Genomic DNA, 20,808 nt, shown 5'->3' on the forward strand with positions numbered 1-20,808 from the left:
ACCATGGGACAAAGGAGGAAGGGTACCAGGGAGGTGATGAGCAGGTGAGGAGAAGGGGTAAGTGGGTAGCCAAAATGGGGAATGGAAAAAGAGAGAATAGGGAGGGGGGAGAAATAGGAAACTTAATGCTCAGGCCACCAGGTTGGAGGCTACCCAGACAGAATTTCAGGTGCTGCTCCTCCAACCTGAGTGTGGCCCCACCACAGCAGTACAGGAGGCCACGGCCCAACATAACAGAACGGGAATAGGAGGGAGTGCCTCCTCCTTTCTCCTACGGTCCAGTAGTTTGTGTGTGTTGCTCTGGATTTCCAGCATCTGCAGAATCTTGTGGGTTTATGATCAGATACAGCATTATCCTTTAAGTACTTCGATAAACACATCAACAGGCAAGGATTAGAGGGATGCAAACCATGATGGAATTAGTTTTGGCCACCACAGACATCGATGGCTGAAGAGCCTACACTATTCCATGTTCCCATCATAGGGAGTGGTCAATAAACAGACTCAAGCCCAAACCAGTATCAGGGCTAGATGCAGGTTCACACCACCATTAACCCTGATAACTGCAAGGCCTACTCTTCTTCACTGCCTGCTGTTTAATTACATCGCGTCACAGCAGAAATTATTTTCTTTCTCTCCTCACCAAGTCTCCCCGAACCCCTCTTTCGTTGTCTAGAACTTGGTGCAAGTTGCTCTGGATTTCTAGCATTTGCAGAATGTTGTGTGTGGACTGAGCTGTACAATATCTGCACTATCCACCTCCTCACCTCCTCCCTGTCAGTCCTATCTTTGCCTCCAGCTTTTCCACCAGGCTTTTCACGCACAACCGGCAAACGGAGTGAATGAGGCCTCCCAAGCCAGAGTGAATGCCCTTGTCAAGAGTGCAGGATAAACAAGCAGGGTGAAGGAGTGATCTCTCATTGTGTAAGCTATCAGAAGGGTCTCGAGCAACGTTGTCACTAACCCCGACCAACAAGGCTGTTACAGTCATAACCATTCTCCCCCGAACTTCAGTGTTTAAAGGGTCCACTGCATTTGCCAAGGCTGACATGCTGCTTTTGCAAAGAGGCAACATGGCTACCTCATCAGACTGTGACCCCTCATTAATACAGCAACCAAACCATGCTTCGCTTGATACCAATGGCTCCTGCTCTATTACATCACAGTCAAAATTCCAAATGTAGATACTTCTGATCCTGATCAAAAGAAATACATTATCAACCCATATCCTCCTCTGGATAATAACCCAAGTACATTGATCTGTGCCAACAATACGATAAGAGCTGGACATGTTCATAGTCTCAAAGGAAAATAAAAGACTTTGCCTACCTCAGAAGAAAGATCATTGCCCCGAAATGTTGATCCTGTTTCTCCCTCCACAGAAGCTAGCTGACCTACCGTGTATTTCCAGAATTTCTAGCTTTACTCCCTTCAGTACAGTGGGTGAGGGACTGAGGGCTCTCACTGACCAACTGCGAGGGGGTTACAGTCGGTGCCCTGGGCAATAGTTACACATTACTGAGCATCACTTGTGGATTAGCTGTTAGTAACCACACCACTGCATATGGGAGCTATCGATCCACAAACTGGCTATCATGCTTCCTACTTGCAGAAGAAAACAGAAGCCAGAATAGACCATGCAGCCCATCAAGTCAATCCTACAATTCCACATGACAAGTTAGTTTGACCCAGGCCTTAAGTCCTTCTCCTCAGCAGCCAATTCTCTGATCATTCAAAGACATTTTCTTGACTTCTGAAAGGAACTACACTTCAAACTTTACATCACTGACCACATAAAGAAATATGATCACGGAACTCATGGCACACTAAGTATGCAGTTAATGCACTAAGTACCTGCACCTAACATCAGAAGCAAAATTACAAGATGGGATAGATTAAATAAGTGAACTTTTAATCATTGTAAATTGTATTTGGAAGTTCACAAAGGAATCAAGTTCCTATTCACAGCTGTCAGATTTACAGTTTCCAGGTACTCTATTGGGGAATGGACCACACCTACCAAGGTTTCACATCTATAGGCGACACTCAGCTATCCCAAAGTGTGCCCAGCACCTTGATGCCTTGGTGACAACAATAACATGAACTAACCCTCTGGAAAGAAGCACAGGATAGAGGTAGCCTATTGGCAGGGTGCAAGACAACAACCTCACCCTCAATGTCAGCAAAGCGAACCAGCTAGTCATCAACTTCAGCAGGTGGGGCAGAGCCTATGCCCGAGTCTGCATCAATGGTGCTGAAGTGGAGATGGTTGAGAGCTTCAAGCTCCCTGCTGTAAGTATCACTCAGTTTGTCCTGGACCAGCACATGGTCACTACAGCCAAGGGAGCATACTACTTCTTCAGAGGGGTAAGGAAATTCAGTACGCTCCCAATCACCCGCACCACAGAAGAAACCCAATGCATATGCATCACAGCTTAGTACAGCCGCTGCTCTACTCAAGACCACAAAAACCTGCAGAGTGCAGTGAACACAGTCCCGTTCATCATGAAAGCCAACCTCCCCTCCACAGAGTCCGTCTGCATTTTCTGCCGCCTCAGAAAAACACCCAACGTAATCAAGATCATTTCAATCATTTTCTCTTTGCATCGGGCAGAAGATACAAAAGCACCAGACTGAGGGACAGCTTCTATCCGGCTGTTATTAGACTCTTGAATGAATAGCACTTGCTACAGATGAGCACTTGAACTCAATATCTACTTCGTCATGACCCTTGAACTTTGTGTACCTGCACTGCCTTTCTTTGGAACTCTACCACGATATTCCGCATTGGGGATTTTTTTTTGCACTACCTTCCTGGAATGGTCAAGCTGGATTGCGTGCAAGCAAAAACTTTTCACTGCATTTAGTACATGTGAAAATAGTTAATCAATTACTAGGGACGAGTGCAGACCAACACAAGGCCATTCCTGGAATCCAGTCTAACTAGCTCACCAAACACAATAGCTAGCTTTCCTTCTCTCACCTGACAAGCCCACTCAGGTGATTAACTGATGACTAACATTGCATCAACTACAACTGTGCTGGTTGTGAAACTTCCTGAAGCCAGGCACCCATCTGAGTTAAATTCCATCCTCAAACTTCGGCCTGCTTTCTCAGTTGATCTGGATTCTGTTGTAACATTCTTCACTGCCAACTCTACCAATGATTTTGATGTCACTTGTAAACTTATTAACCATGCCAACTAGATTTGCATCCAGATTGTTAATATAGGTGACAAATACACAAGAACGTTTTAAAAAAAGGTGGGGTTTGACTTAAATTGTGAAATTTACCAGAAAGGCCTGTGGTCTCTATAGTTTAAAGGAAACACAGGTCATTTTTAATGAAACATAACAAGGCTTGACAACTTGGAAGCAAAGATGATGGCTGGGGTGTCCGCACATTGGATAAGATGAAAAAGATTGTGAATCTTGGGAATAAATTACCCAAAAGAGCCAATTTGCTGAGAACATACCAAACCCATATTGATAGCTATAGATATTAAGGGAATATGCAGGTAAATGTCATACAAATAAAACGTTGGTCACAATTTTATTGAATGATGGAGTTTGCAGGACGCATTGTGGCTTACTCCTGCTTTATTATTTTTCCTGTACTTCCTAAACTTTAAATACCTTTTTAAACTGCATTGGGTTTTTGAAGAAACCAATAATCTCTCTCCCCTTTGCCATTGTAATGTGTACGACCAGCCTTCTGGCTCGGGTCTCTCCTCAGCCTTGGTCTGCATCAACCGCAGCTCAGTCTACTGCACCGATCATGGTGTAATATGCCCAGAACACCCTCCCCCCACCGCTGAGATCAGCACGGTCATAGGCAGCTCCAGACACAAATTCACGACTGAATATTAATGCACGGCCGTTACTCTGCTTCTCAAATTTCCTACCAGTTTCTGATTGTAATCATTCAAGGGCAAGGAAATGGAATTATTTATCTCAAGATTTATACACCCGATTAATGATCTTAAACTCTTAAAAATATACCAATTTCAGCCTTAGATAACGTGTTAAAACTCAGGTACGGTACAAAACAAAAAAAACTTAGAAATTAGTTTCATTTCACTTCAAGGGCATTTTGCCATGATGATTCGCTGGGGCTTCTTCCTGATCGACAATGCATGCAATTTCCTGTTGGTGGTTTGTGCTGGGTTACAGCCTCCTGTTACAGCCGCAGGATCTTTCATCTCAAACCAGTGGCTGCATTGCTTCACAAATCATATGCAGACTCAAAGGAAGGTAGAGCTAGAAATCATGGGGTCGGAACATGAGGCCTCTGGCCTTCCAGAAGTTGATAACACTGGAACCCTAATACTAGTCAAGGTGACTCACTATGTTTGCATTCATGATTAAACTATATTTCACTTAGTAAATAAGATCTCTCAAGAGCATAACTGGACAATTACTGATGTCAAGTCATAGAAGATACTACAATATCCTGATCATCAAGGCTTTAAGGTTGTCTTGAAAGTGAGGACGAGGGGCAAAAGGGAATTGAGCAAGTACCGGGTCTGGGACTGGGGGAAGTTCCATTTAAGGACAGCCAATCATTTCTCCACTTCTGTCACTGTTGCATTGGCAAATTCCCCTGCCTAAGTGCAGATGGAAAGTGCCTCATCAATAACCTCAGCCAACACACCAATCTCCTGATCATGCCATCGTCCTTCCAATAGCCCTTCATTATTTACCTGCTTTCAGATTCCAATCTAACCTTTTGTATTCTCTGTCCTCTCACCCACAATTTAAGACTCAAGATGCTGGAGGAACTCAGCTGGTCAGGCAGCATCTAGCAAAGATCTTGTTTCCTGAGGATGACACACTAGCCTCCTACAACATTTTACTCAGTTATCAGACTCCTTCTTCCTCAACTCTATACCTCTTCAGAATTAGACCTAATCTCACACGTCGTAAAATGTACGAACTCTTCCACTCATTTCCACCAAAGCATTGCAACTTCTTACTTCATCCTGTCCCCCCTTCCCTTTCACCAGGTCTCACCTATCACTTGCCAGCTTGTAATCCTTCCCATCCACCCCACCTTCATATTCTGACTTCTTACCCCTTTCTTTCCAGTCCTGATGGGCCCAAAGTCAACTACTTACCCCTCTCCATAGATGCCGCCTGACCTGCTGAATTCCTTTTGTGGTTTGTTATCTACTAAGTTACAGTCAGCACAGCCACAAGTAATGCAAATCTATCACACACACAGGCATGTATATTCACTCCTCCTCCATTCTGTAGAAACGTTGATCAGTGACCAAACACAATCCCGATCCACGTCACATGAACTAACGTGAGGCACAAGTGCAACTAAATTATGTTACAGCACTACAAGTTCCATGTAGTTTTACTTAATTCTTACTTCAAACACTGCTCCATCGCTGGAGCAATGAGGCAGACTGTTTTTACTAAAACCTCTGACAAATACTCTAAATGGTTTTGGAAACTAAAGGTGTGGAATTGAGGAGAGTAGGCGTGCAGAACAAAAACAGTCCATCACATGCAGATTGCAGCCCCGCACCTTAACCAAGAATGCTTTGTTAAGCAGTTTGCATATTCTCCAAACCGTGGTCACTGCTGACATAGAAAATGACACAGTCAATTTCCATACAGCAAGACCCCACCATTAGCAATGCACCATCCACCAGGGAGTTACAAATGAGGAAAGATTGTTCTTATGATATCCACACCATGGACTGGATTAGTAACATCACATCACCCTACTCCCCTCACCCCACCCATCCCAAGATAACAGTGTTAGAACATAGAACATAGAATAGTACAGCACAGTACAGGCCCTTCGGCCCACAATGTTGTGCCGACCCTCAAACCCTGCCTCCCATATAAGCCCCCACCTTAGATTCCTCCATATACCTGTCTAGTAGTCTCAAACTTCACTAGTGTATCTGCCTCCACCACTGACTCAGGCAGTGCATTCCACACACCAACCACTCTCTGAGTAAAAAACCTTCCTCTAATATCTCCCTTGAACTTCCCACCCCTTACCTTAAAGCCACGTCCTCTTGTATTGAGCAGTGGTGCCCTGGGGAAGAGGCGCTGGCTATCCACTCTATCTATTCCTCTTATTATCTTGTACACCTCTATCATGTCTCCTCTCATCCTCCTTCTCTCCAAAGGGTAAAGCCCTAGCTCCTTAATCTCTGATCATAATGCATACTTTCTAAACCAGGCAGCATCCTGGTAAATCTCCTCTGTACCCTTTCCAATGCTTCCACATCCTTCCTATAGTGAGGTGACCAGAACTGGACACATTACTCCAAGTGTGGCCTAACCAGAGTTTTATAGAGCTGCATCATTACATCGTGACTCTTAAACTCCATCCCTCGACTCATGAAAGCTAACACCCCATAAGCTTTCTTTAACTACCCTATCCACCTGTGAGGCAACTTTCAGGGATCTGTGGACATGTAACCCGAGATCCCTCTGCTCCTCCACACTACCAAGTATCCTGCCATTTACTTTGTACTCTGCCTTGGAGTTTGTCCTTCCAAAGTGTACCACCTCACATTTCTCCGGGTTGAACTCCATCTGACACTTCTCAGCACACTTCTGCATCCTATCAATGTCTCTCTGCAATCTTTGACAATCCTCTACACTATCTACAACACCACCAACCTTTGCGTCATCTGCAAACTTGCCAACCCACCCTTCTACCCCACATCCAGGTCGTTAATAAAAATCACAAAAATAGAGGTCCCAGAACAGATCCTTGCGGGACACCACTAGTCACAATCCTCCAATCCGAATGTACTCCCTCCACCACCACCCTCTGCCTTCTGCAGGCAAGCCAATTCTGAATCCACCTGGCCAAACTTCCCTGGATCCCATGCCTTCTAACTTTCTGAATAAGCCTACCGTGTGGAACCTTGTCAAATGCCTTACTAAAATCCATATAGATCACATCCACTGCACTACCCTCATCTATATGCCTGGTCACCTCCTCAAAGAACTCTATCAGGCTTGTTAGACACAATCTGCCCTTCACAAAGCCATGCTGACTGTCCCTGATCAGACCATGATTCTCTAAATGCCTATAGATCCTATCTCTAAGAATCTTTTCCAACAGCTTTCCCACCACAGACGTAAGGCTCACTGGTCTATAATTACCCGGACTATCCCTACTACCTTTTTTGAACAAGGGAACAGCATTCGCCTCCCTCTAATCCTCCGGTACCATTCCCGTGGACAACGAGGACATAAAGATCCTAGCCAGAGGCTCAGCAATCTCTTCTCTCACCTCGTGGAGCAGCCTGGGGAATATTCCGTCAGGCCCCGGGGACTTATCCGTCCTAATGTATTTTAACAACTCCAACACCTCCTCTCCCTTAATATCAGCATGCTCCAGAACATCAACCTCACTCATATTGTCCTCACCATCATCAAGTTCCCTCTCATTGGTGAATACCGAAGAGAAGTATTCATTGAAGACCTCGCTCACTTCCACAGCCTCCAGGCACATCTTCCCACCTTTATCTCTAATCGGTCCTACCTTCACTCTGTCATCCTTTTTTTCTTCACATAATTGAAGAATGCCTTGGGGTTTTCCTTTACCCTACTCGCCAAGGCCTTCTCATGCTCCCTTCTTGCTCTTCCCAGACCCTTCTTAAGCTCCTTTCTTGCTTCCCTATATTCCTCAATAGACCCATCTGATCCTTGCTTCCTAAACCTCATGTATGCTGCCTTCTTCCTCCTGACTAGATTTTCCACCTCACTTGTCACCCATGGTTCCTTCACCCTACCATTCTTTATCTTCCTCACCGGGACAAGTTTATCCCTTACATCCCGCAAGAGATCTCTAAACATCGACCACATGTCCATAGTACATTTCCCTGCAAAAACATCATCCCAATTCACACCCGCAAGTTCTAGCCTTATAGCCTCATAATTTGCCTTTCCCCAATTAAAAATTTTCCTGTCCTCTTTGATTCTATCCTTTTCCATGATAATTACAAAGGCCAGGGAGCGGTGGTCACTGTCCCCCTGATGCTCACCCACTGAGAGATCTGTGACCTGACCCGGTTCATTACCTAGTACTAGATCTAGTATGGTATTCCCCCTGGTCAGCCTGTCCATATACTGACAGGAATCTGTCCTGGACACACTTAACAAACTCTGCCCCATCTAAACCCTTGGAACTAATCAGGTGCCAATCAATATTAGGGAAGTTAAAGTCACCCATGATAACAACCCTGTTATTTTTGCACCTTTCCAAAATCTGCCTCCCAATCTGCTCCTCTGTTACCTCACAATTTACATGACAATCTGTCTGCCCGTGCAGAACTCCATACTGATCAGAACTGCTGTCAGCAGCCTTTACAGAGCCAGCCACTTTCAACAATGAGGCAGGTTATAGCCCAAACCCATCCTATCCACTGTTTCTCAATGTGGAATACAACTCTGCCCGTGCCTTGCCAAGACTCCAGGTGTACCATCTGAGCGACTGCCCGAGCACACACTTGGGGGGGGGGGGGTGGAAGAGACGGGGGGGGGGGGGAGAACATTCCTCTTCTCCATGTCACCCATCTAGCCCTCACACCCAAACAAGCAACCCCAGCAAAAACTAACAGCCGCTAGCACTTGATTCACAAAATCAAAGTCAAGTTCATTGCGATATGTACACGTACAGTGACATAGGCACATAGCATCATACAAGGAGCTTTCACAAGGAAAACAAACTGTTAGATGATTTTTACAAGGAAGAACACAACTAGAACAAAAACAATCAAATTTCATTTTAGTGCAAAGTGATCAAATTGATCATAGTATGGCGAAACTACAGTGATTAGGGTTTTGCTGGTTGGTTCAATAATTGATGTAGCTGTCCTTCAGCCTTTGCATTTCCCAGTTCCTGCATGAGCCACAAGAATTGTATTTGTACTATAGGAGACACAGCAACCGAGTGAAACACCGTTAGACTCCTGGAAGACTTGAGTAGATAGGGTCTTAATCAGAGATTCTTTTATCTGGAACATTGGGGGCTGACCTCAGCAAATGATATAAACATTGAGAGGCAGATAGTCCTTGTCCCAGGATGCAAAATTACTTCATTATTCCTTATTCTGCACTATTTTGTAATTTATAGTCATTTTATGCTTTTGCACTGTACTGCTGCCACAAAACAACATATTTTGCATCACTTAAGACAGTGGTAATAAACCCATTTCTGTTTCATATATCAGACAGTGCAGGTGCAAGGCAAGAAGGTGAAAGTTTAAAGATTTACGAGAATTATTTTTTCCCCCGCAGTGGAAACATACTGCCAGCGGATATGATGTTATTTAAATAGGTACATGAATGGGCAGGGTCTCTCCAGCGGCAGGTACACTTGGAGACATAACAACGTTCTCAAAGTTGTGACAGAAGCAGTTGAGCAGAGAGTACTGCAGCATAACTTATCTCATGCCCCATGCTGCACAGAACATCGCATATCATTTGTGAAAGAAGGCTCCAAGTCAAGGGTGTACAGCGCAGGCTCACGATCAAGCATACTTTCTTCAGCCAATGATTGGAGTGTCAAGGCTGACCTGGACGGGAAAGGCAGTTTCTTGGAGCAAATAGCTTTCACCACATTGCGTCCTGAAATAATCGTATGGTCTAACACCAGTAGAGAAGTGGTTATTGGTGAACTCACAGTCCCCTGGGAAGACAATATCGATGAAGCCCATGAGCGCAAGTTAACCAAGTATGCAGAATTAAGATCAGAGTGCAGAGACAGAGAGTGGACGATCTCATGCTATCCATTCGAAGTAGGCTGCCGTGGGTTTATTGCATTCACTCTCCAGAAGTGGCTGCGTGACCTTGGCTTCACTAGAAGAGAGATCAAGTCAACCAGCAGGGCTGTAGCTGAGGCAGCAGAGAAAGGATCAGCATGGGCATGGACCAAGTATGTCCAGAGGGGCAGATAGTCAGATAGTGTATACATATCTTGCAAACCCTTCAGTAGCTGCATAGACACCTGATCAGCAGACTATCTGTTGGATGGAAGTGATCAACAACTCTGATAGAGGCAGATGCCAAGTTTTTAAGCTCACCGGTGGGAGGTGGTGCTTTAGCACTGCTGGCCCACCACCTCGAGGAAGTCTTGATCATAAGCGGGTCGAAACTCCTGAAGACAGGTGGCAGATCAACCGATGATCCCACCGGTGATAACACAGGACAGTTAACATCTCAGTCCACGTGTATTTTTAACTCTTAACTCTGCACTATTTTGTAATTTATAGTCATTTTATGCTTTTGCACTGTACTGTTGCCACAAAGCAACATATTTTGCATCACTTAAGACAATGGTAATAAACCCATTTCTGTTTCATATATTAGACAGTGCAGGTGCAAGGCAAAAAGGTGAAAGTTTAAAGATTTACAAGAATTATTTTTTCCCCACAGTGGAAACGTACTGCCAGCGGAGTTGGAGGAAGCAGATATGATGTCATTTAAATAGGTACATCAATGGGCAGGAATGGAGGGATATGGACCATGGTCTTGCAGATGTTCAGTTTAAACTGAATCACAGTCAGCACAGATATTGTTGGCTAAAGGGCTTATGAATAATCAAAAATGACCATATAAACTACTGTTAATACAAAAGTTGTGGATTTGGGAAACCTGAAATAAACGCAGAAAATGCTGGAAGACCAGACAGGTTCTGCACTGAGAGACAGATCTGTCATTCCCTCTCCACCAGTACTATCTGTGGTTATTTCCAACCACCCACTTTGAGTGGGTTGTTGCAGAGTGTTCCTCCAGAGCCATCCTAAACACTCCTGCTTCACACCACAGGAGCCCTGTACCACATACAAAATGGAGTACATTTACTCCAACTGCACCTCACACTACCTCTCCCACCAAGGGCAACAGAAGGCGAGCACGTCATGGGCACGTGTCACATACAACCTCAACCTGTCAGCAGTTAGCACTGCTGCTTTACAGTGTCAGAGATCTGGGTTCCATTCTGATCTCCAGGGCTCTCTGAGTAGAAACTGTGTATTCTCCCATTCTGATCTCCAGTGCTCTGTGCAGAAATTGTATATTCTCCCCGTGATTGTGTGGGCTTTCCCCATATTCCCCAGTTAGCTGTAACAGCCCTAAAACATTCAGGCTGGTTAACTGATCAATGTGTCTCACCCTTTTAATTGCAGTTAATAGACTAAAAGAATCAAAGAGGAGTTGAGAGGCACGCAACAGAGAGTAAAGTTGAAGGAAATAAGATGGGAGGAGAGGGGTGGGAGTGATTGAATGGCATTGCTCTCCTGGAAATGGCATGAACCTAACTCTGCACAGGAGGCCGCCATTTAATTGTACAAGACTTGGAATTACATCTCCATCCTTTTATTAATGCTGAGTCTAATCCTGGAACTTTTTCCCCACAGCAGTGTGGGAGTATCTTCACCATGAGGACCAGCCTTGCCAAAGATACACCACAACTAGAGAAAGGGATACACTACACACAAAAACACAGACTGAAAGACTGTTTCAAAGACTGAAGGAACATTGGCCAAAGGACTGAAAATGACAAGGGGAGAATTTTTTCTTCAGTGATTGGTCAGGGCTTAAAAAGTACTGGTGGCAAATTTTACTGCAGTGTTCAGCAGCAAGCTGGATAAATATCTGAAAGAATTTCCTATGGTTAGCAGCAACAGGACACATGGAAGTGGGGTAAGGCGTGGAGGGGGGGGTGGAGACAGAGACTCCAGAGCGATTAAGCGTCAGAAGCGGAGGGGCAATCTGACTGATGTTTAGAGGATTACAAATGGCAGATAATAGATAGCAATAACAGTGGTAGATAGACATTTTCCCCCCTACAGTATCAATATCCTATACTAGAGCTTATGCATTTAAGGTGAGAATAGAAACATTTGAGAGAAATGTGCAGAGAAAATTTTTTTGGTAGGTACCCAGAGTGTGCAGCCAGGAGTGGTGGTGAAAGCAGGTCTGGAAGTGGTGTATTAAGAGGGTTTCAGATAAGCATAGAAGAACATGCAGGACATAGATATGGATCACGTGCAGGCAGAAGAGATTTCATTTAATTTGGCAATACGTTTGGCATATTGTGTGTCAAAAGGCTTCTCCTGTGCTGTACTAATCTATTTTCTACAGTATACTGTTGTGTATCAGTAATATTTGAGTACTATTGTGTGTATATTTTATATACATGCCTGGTTAAGCATTCTTTGTTGTTTAAATAATTCATTAAGGTTATACGTGCGAAGTATGGAAATGGCACACGTCATCACGACACCGTGTCATACGTGCATGCCTCATTTAAAAATAAAGACAAGGTTAGATTTGCATTCCTGGCTCTTGTTTTCCTTTCAATTAGTTTCTGTTTTGGGTTACAAAACTTAAGAATGGTGAAGAGGAAGGTTTCAGCAAACTTGAAACAACTATCTACCTGTTGAAGAGGAGTGTGACATTAGAGCTTTAAAAAAAGCGCAGCGAGAAACAGTCAAGTTTAAAAAACATGCAGTGCATGCTTTTTTTCCTTCAGAACAGCACATTTTATTCACAGAATTAAAGATGATAGAGTTTAAAAAGAAAGGCAGAAAACACAGGAATTCACGGGTTCATAAACAGTGAGAACCAGGTAATTAACAAAAAAGCAGAAATAGCTGGCTATATCAGACAGATTGACATGTTTGATTACACAATAAATAACCGGCTCATGTATACTGAGCAAATTGAGCAGTATTTTGAAGCAAGTGAAATAGCCAATGAGAAGCATGTGCCAGTTTTGCTGAATGATTTGGGTTTAAAGGCATAAAGTTTGACTGCCCCAACCAAACCAACCAAAATGAGTATTTTGATATTGTGAAATAATGCAGGAACATTTAGAACGAAAACAATTGTTGACCGACTGCAGAACACTTTAGGTTTCATAAGTGGAATCAAAATGAATTGAAGTACATTTCAGTGTATGTGGCTGAATTGAAGTAGTTATCTGAGCATTGTCAGTTGAGTAATGGGCTTAATGATGCACTGAGAAGGCATTCTAACTGAAAAATGACTTCTAACTGAAGCACAACACAAGTTTAGTGTCCATTTTCAATTGGCAGATGGGTGTTCCACTAACATTGGCATCATATGCAAAAATGGGCTCTGTTTCCTGAAGGATACAATTTCAAGATCGAATTCAAGAGGACACCTAATCATGGAAATGCCGATGGATTTTCCTGTTTACCCTTGGAAAAGGAAATAACTGAAAAATTTACAAGAGGACACTCCTCTTGACATATTCTCCCTAATGCAAATCAAAAATCTCCTTATTACAGCAAAGATGATCCAAAGGGAAACCAGAAAAGACCTCACATCTCAGATCTATGTGGCTCAAAACATCTGAAATGTGCTGCAGAATCTCTAGTTCCCCCATTTTTACCAGAGCCAGGATGAACTTGCCCTTGACAAGGGTCGCCTTATGTGGGGACTGAGAGTTATAGCACCATCCCACAAGAGAACCGAAGCATTAGAGCAGCTACATGCCGGCTAACTAGGCGTGGTCAAAAAAGGAAGTGCTGGCTCAAAGCTTTGGTTGGTGGCCTGGGAATAGATCAGCAGATCGAGAATCTTTCCATGCACTGTTTGGGATGCCAACACATATAAAGATGCCGAGAGCAGTGTCTTGCTATTCCTGTGAATAGCTTACATTGCCACGGCAGAGGATTTATGTCAATTTTGCCAGACCATTCGTGGGCACAAATTTCTTGCTAGTAGTGGACGCAGCTACAAAGTGGCCAGAAATGTTCCCAACGGCCTGTACTACAACATTGTACAGTGAAAATGTGTTGGGTGTTTTAGAATATTGAGTCAGTGGCAATGGACCACAGTTTGTTGCAGAACAGTTTTGGCCATTCCTGAAAATGAATGGACAAAGACAAACTACACCTGCACCGTACTACCCAGCCACAAATGACTTGGTGGAAAGGTTTGTCCAGAGTTTAAAGAATGCATTGCCTAGGATGTCAGCAGGACACACTACATTGACACTTAATCAGAAGCTCACCAATTTCCCCCTTGCATATCACAATGCAACACACTCCACATCCAACAATTGACCAGTCACGCTGTTCCTAGGTCGCTGTTTGTGCTCACACTTGGATCTCCTCAAACCCTAACTCAGGAGGAGGATGCTGGACAAACAGCTGAGACAAACTGACGGCTCCTCAAACAAGGAGGTTTGAGGTTTCACTCCTAGATAAGCAGTTGTGGCGAGGAACTACAGAAGTGATCAAAAATTAGTACTTGGAATGATTAAGGACAGAACTGGACCACTCTCCTACACAGCAGAGATGATGTCCGATGTCATCTGGGGATGACAAGTCAATCAATTGAGGAGAGCAGATTCAATTGTTAGAGAAGAAAGCTGGCCAGAACTGTCTGAACCACCTCCTGCAGTCTCAGAGGCAACTCCTATAACACTATGGAGGACGCCCTAGAACCTGAGATGTTTCACAGCCACGAGTCTTGCCTGCCAAACAGAGTAACCCTCTTGTCAGGAAAGCTTATCCCACAAGACAGAAAATCCTCCACAGCGATTAAATCTTTAGGTCTGAATGGGAGAATTTAAAATTTACTATGCTGTGGATGTCTATATAGTAGCTATATTATATAAAGTATGTACAGTATATGTTGAGATGCATTCTATAGAGCAACACACACAAAATGCTGGTGGAATGCAACAGGCCAGGCAGCATCTATAGCAAGAAGTGCAGTCAACGTTTCGGGTCAAGACCCTTCATCAGGACTAACGGAAAAAAGAGATAGTAAGAGATTTGAAATTGGGAAGGGGAGACCTGAAATGATAGGAGAAGACAGGAGGGAGGAGGGATGAAGCTAAGAGCTGGGAAGTTGGTTGGCAAAAGAGATACAAGGCTGGAGAAGGGGGAGTATCATAGGATGGAAGGCCTTGGAAGAAAGAAAGGGGGAGGGGAGCACCAGAGAAAGATGGAGAAAAGGCATGGAGTTATTGTGAGAGGGAAAGAGAGGAAAAAAAAAATTAGGGACGGGGTAAGAAGAGGAGGAGGGGCATTAACAGAAGTTAGAGAAATCAATGTTCATGCCATCAGGTTGGAGGCTACCCAGATGGAATATAAGGTGTGAGTGTGGCTTCACCTCGACAGTAGAGGAGGGCATGGAATGACATATCGGAATGGGAATGGGACGTGGAATTAAAATGTGTGGCACACCAGCAGACTCACAGGTGAAGTGTCGCCTCACCTGGAAGGACTGTCTGGGGCCCTGAATGGTAGTGAGGGAGGAAGTGTAAGGGCAGTTGTAGCACTTGTTCCGCTTACAAGGATACGTGCCAAGAGGGAGATCGGTGGGAAGGGATGGGGGGGACGAATGAACAAGGGAGTCGCGTTGGAAGTGATCCCTGCGGAAAGTAGAAAGTGGGGGGGGGGGGAGGGAAAGATGTGCTTGGTGGTGGGATCCCATTGGAGATGGCGGAAGTTACGGAAAATTATATGTTGGACCCTGAGGTTGGTGGGGTGGTAAGTGAGGACAAGAGGAACCCTATCCCTAGTGGGGTGGTGGGAGGATGAGGTGAGAGCAGATGTGCGTGCAATGGGAGAGATGCGTTTGAGGGCAGAGTTGATGGTGGAGGAAGGGGAGCCCCTTTCTTTAAAAAAGGAGGACATCTCCTTCGTCCTGGAATGAAAAACCTCATTCTGAGAGATGTGGTGGAGACGGAGGAATTGAGAGAAGGGGATGGCATTTTTACAAGGCCAGAGGAAGCAGGATCTCCCAGTGGCCACACATTTTAATTCCACATCCCATTCCATGTCAATCCATGGCCTCCAACTCAGGTTGGAGGAACAACACCTTATATTCTGTCTGGGTAGCCTCCAACCTGATGGCATGAACATTGATTTCTCTAACTTCCGTTAACACCCCTCCTCCCCTTCTTACAACATCCCTAATTTTTATATTTTCCATCTCTCTTTCCCTCACACAATAACTCCTTGCCTTTTCTCCAGCTTCCTCTGGTGCTCCCCTCCCCCTTTCTTTCTTCCAAAGCCTTCCATCCCATGATACTCCCCCTTCTCCGGCCTTGTATCTCTTTTGCCAATCAACTTCCCAGCTCGTAGCTTTATCCTTCCCCCTCCTGTCTTCTCCTATCATTTCTGGTCTCCCCCTCCTACTTTCAAATCCCTTACCATCTCTTTTTTCCGTTAGTCCTGACGAAGGGTCTCAGCCCGAAACGTCGACTGCACTTCTTGCTATAGGTGCTGCCCGGCCTGCTGCGTTCCACCAGCATTTTGTGTGTGTTACTTGCATTTCCAGTATTTGCAGATTTGTTCATGTTTGCATTCTATAGAGTTGAGTTTACAGCTAAGTGGGAAGAGTGTTGTATATTTAATATTTCCAGAAATATTTGAGTAATATTGTATATATTGTTTGATTAAGCATTCTTGTTTAAATAATTCATTATGGTTATACTGTATGAGCAAAGTACAGGAACAGTATACATCATCTGTGTCATAGCATGTCTCACTTAAGAGTAAAGACAAAGTTAGACTTGCATACCTGGCTCTCTCATTTGTCTTTCAATTAGTTTTTTTAAGTTTTGGTGTTACAAAACATAATATACATGTTCTATGTAGCACTGAACTAGACAGCTGACGAGTTATGGCCATTTTGTTGTCACATGTGGTCATTAACCTGAAGTGCCTCAAAGGTTGATGACTGGCCAACAAAGACTGGGCCATAAAATCAAAATCATACAACACCAAAACAGGCCCTTTAGCCCAACTCGCTCATGCCAATCAAGGTGCCAACCTGAGCTTGTTCCATATGCCTGCATTTGACCCATATCCTGCTAAATCTTTCTTATCCATGCATCTCACACCTTTTAAAGGTAATTGTACCTGCCTCTACCTCTTCTTCTGGTATCCCATTCCACATCTCACCATCCTCTGTGTGAAAAACTTCAAGTTCAAGTTTATTGCCACCTGACTGTACACATATATACAACCAAACGAAGCAACATTCCTCCGGGCCACAATGCACCCACCAAACATGCATCACACAAAGCATACAAATGAAAATATTATACTATTAGTTAAAAAAACAATTCAAAGTCACATAGTAAAATGCAGCACAGGTAAACAGTAACCAGCACACTGTCCTGGTGACGAGACCTCGGTGGTGGCAAGTATTCATTGGTCTCACAGCCTGAGGGAAGAAGCTGTTGTCCAGTCTGGAAATCCAACCCCTGATGCTTCTGTACTTCCTTCCTGATGGTAGTGAGTCAAAGAGATTGTGGAATGGGTGGTAGAGATCCCCAGCAGTGCTTTGGGCCCTTTGAAACACTCCTGCTAAACGTCACACAGCGGTTTTTACTGTCCTGTGCAGGGTCTTGCATTCCGATGCCTTGCAGCTTCTGTACACAATGATGCAGCCAGACAGGACGCTCTTAATCATGTTCCTGTAGAAAGTTGTTAAAATGGGGGTGGGGAGCCTCGCACATCTCAGTCTCCCCAGAAAGTGTAGATGCTGCTGTGCCTTGACTAGTGAGGAGGTGTTGTGGGTCCAGGTTAGATCGTCCGTTACATGCACACCAAGAAAGTGTGTGGTCGTTACGAAACAACATACATAAACTGATGTATAATGGAAAGTGGTCGACCTGTGCCTTCCTGAAGTCCACAATTATCTCTTTGGTCTTGTCCACGTTGAGACACAGGCTGTTGTTCTGACACCATTTGACAAGCCTCTCTACCTCCTTTCTGTATACAGAGTCATCACTGTTGCTGATGAGGCCAGCCACTGTAGTATCATCAGTGAATTTGATGACGTAGTTTGAGCTGGATCTGACACTACAGTTGTGAGTCAGCAGTGTGAACGGCAGTGCACTGAGCACACAGCACTGGGAGGGGTCTGCGCTCAGTGTGAGAGAGATGAGGTGTTGTTGCCAACTCGGACTGACTGGGGTCTTTCTGTCAGGAAGTCCAAGATCCTGTTATAGAGAGGGGTGTTGAGTCCCAACCAGGACAGTTTACCCAACAGCCTCTGAGGGATGATTATGTCGAGCTGAAGTCGATGGACAACATCCTGGCAAACTTGCCCCTCAAATCTTTGTATCTTCCCCTGCCATCTTAAACCTATCCCTCTAGTTCACACTTCCCTACCTTAGGAAAAAGACCAGTCACCCTGTCTATGCTGCTTATGATTTTAGAAACCTCATTCCTGATTTTATAAAAGGCCACTCCTCAGCCTCCTTTGCTCCAGGAAAAAAAGCCACAGCCTATCCAATCTCTCCTTATAAACTGAACCCACCAGTCCACACAACATTCCTGTGAATCATTTCTGGGCCCTATTAGCTTAATACAACCTTTCAATAGTGTGGCAACCACAACTGTATGCAATCCTTCAAGTGTTGTCTGATCAATGTCTTACCCAACTGCAACATGACATCCAAGCTCACGTACTCAACTCCACAACCAAACAAAACAAGCACACCATAAGCCTTCTTCACCACCTTATCTGCCTACACAGCCACTTGCAGGGAACTATGTTCAGTACTTGAACCTTAAGGTCTCTCTGTTCTACAACACTCTCCAGGGATACATCATTCACAGTGAAAGTCCTGCCCTGGTCTAACCTCCCAGCAATGCTTTGGGAAGTTAAACTAGAATGCAGCTCTGGATTTCTTTTGAAAGCCAGCCTAGATGTTGTCAGCAGGGCTCCAAACTTGGCTACTGCAGCATCTTAGATGGAACTTTTACCAATTCAGTACCGGCTACAGACTTGACAATAATCTGCCTAGCATTATCTTCCCCCTATAGTCCTCCTAAAATGTCACTCACTCCCCCGAGTGCTACTGGGATTAAGGTCACAGTGTGATGCAGTTTAGTCGGCACCCTGTCCACAGAGGCTTCAACTTCATGCAATCTTCAGATCATGCAGCTGGGAACTTGTGATTCGACATGCCCAGGTTTCATGTCAAAAGGCACTGAGGGAAGTGGGGAAGAAGAGCAGGGAGAAGGGGATGAATTCTGGCAAGGGTGCCAGGCAGCAGGTGGTGAGGGTGCACAGAGTGCAAGAGAGGCAGTGATGGGAGAGCAGAAGAGTTGAGGGTTGGAGAGGTCGGGTGAGAGAAATGGCGAGGAGAGGACACACGTGAAAGGAGTGCTGGTAAGGAATTGCGTGGCTTAAGAGAATTTGTGGGCGGGGGGGTGCTAGAAGAATAAGAAGTGGCAAATAGAGATTGGTGAGGGAGATTCTGTGGGGAGCTGCTGGGTGTCCACAGAAGGACAAGGTGAAAGGGTGTTAGGGATTGAGGAATATACTGGGTGTACTGGAGTTAAGGGAGTCAGGGAGAGGGAGGAGTCATGACAGAGAGGTGTGTGGGGGTGGTGAGGGGAGGAATTGTGGTGGGAGAGGTGTGGGCAGGTCATGCTGGGTCTAGTGGGGCAGAGCAGCTGTGCTGGGTGGGGGAGCGACGGCAGAGGGGTGGGAGTCGTGTTGGGGGGGTGGTTAAAGAGTCCTGGAGGGGGAGCGGTGTCCTGGAGGGGACAGAGGGAGAGATGTCTCTCTCTCTCGTGCATGGGGGGCAGTGTTACAGTGTTAGGGGAGATGTCCTGGCAAGGGGAGTCCTGGCCCGCATGGGGGGGGGGGTATGAGGGGATGGTCTCCTGGCAAGGGGGCTGTGGAGGGGGGAGGATGCAGTGTTGGGGGTATCCTGGCCTGGTTGTGGTGGGGTGGGCGGAAGTGCGGGGTCCTGGCCTGGGGTGGGGGTGTCCTGACGGGGGGTGGGGGCCAGAGGAGTTATTGTGGGGAGGAGGGGAGGAGGAGTTTGGCCAGGCAAGGGGAATTTGGGAGTGGACCCCGGGGGGGGGGGGTGACAGACGGGGTGCTGCTGATGTCTCAGTGCCTCTCTCCACTGCAAACGCAGGCAACTCATCGCCCGCCGTAAGTCGGCGCTAGGAAAGTTTGCGCCGCCGGATCCAGGCCTTACCTGCATTCCCGGCACCGCCACCGCCACCGGCGACTGAGCCATGGTCCGGAGCCCGTACGGAGATGGTCGGGCCGGCGCGGCCGACAGGGGTAGTCCGCCTTCCTCCGCCTCTGCCTCGCTCCGAGCTGTCGCTGAGCTGGAGATCGCCACCAACTGCCCGCTCCGACCGGAGAGTCTCCACTGTGAAACTTGTCCGACTTTTCCTTCTCTTTAGGCCGTTCGCCGGCTCCGGGTCGGTCGATCCGTCCCCGTCGCAAAAGAAGCTGCGTTGTGAGAGCTTACATGTTCCTTATGTTGTCCTCACGCCATGCTCTGCCTTCAGATGTCTGCCCTCCCTTTCTCTCTCTCTCTTTCTCTCTTGGGTGGAGTTGCAAACTCCAGGCACGTCACTGCGAGCTCACTTTCCCAACTCAGATCTTCACCCAGTAACAGGAGCAAACCTCTGGCCCCTCCCTTCCTCCGGCATCTCGCTAACACCTCTACAATGGAACCTTAATTTCCAATTCCAGTTTGATGCTGAACGTGAATTAAAGTGATAAAATTGAATTTAAGTTCTGTTGTCTCCCCTCTGAAGCTAGAACTGAAAAAAATATTGGCTTTGAAATGCCATTCGTAGGTGGAAGTGATGTTTGAAGTAATTCTGATACGTTGACTGTCTTAGATGGAAATTAATTTGCAAAAATATTAGCGTTTTTCTCTGCAGGTTGGTTGGTGTGTGAGAGGGATTGAGGAATGTGTTTCACACGTGGGGATGGTATAGAGCTAACACAGAACCTTTCACCTTTTCACCTCTCACCTCCCCACCTCTTACTTCCTCCTCCACCC

At 45.5% G+C, this 20,808-nt stretch overlaps 1 protein-coding gene across 1 annotated transcript in view; it reads right to left on the reverse strand.

Annotated features, from left to right (window-relative positions):
• Window positions 1–20,413, reverse strand: part of stk26 (serine/threonine protein kinase 26) — a 111,446-nt gene extending 91,033 nt beyond the window's left edge. Inside the window, exon 1 of the mRNA XM_063060505.1 lies at window positions 19,984–20,413. Coding sequence (XP_062916575.1) covers window positions 19,984–20,025 — 42 coding nt within the window. The 5' untranslated portion in view covers window positions 20,026–20,413. The remainder of the gene's footprint in view (window positions 1–19,983) is intronic.
• Window positions 20,414–20,808: the final 395 nt, after the last annotated feature.

The sequence above is a fragment of the Mobula hypostoma genome, chromosome 10, assembly GCF_963921235.1.
Source record: "Mobula hypostoma chromosome 10, sMobHyp1.1, whole genome shotgun sequence".
Lineage (NCBI taxonomy): Eukaryota > Metazoa > Chordata > Chondrichthyes > Myliobatiformes > Myliobatidae > Mobula > Mobula hypostoma.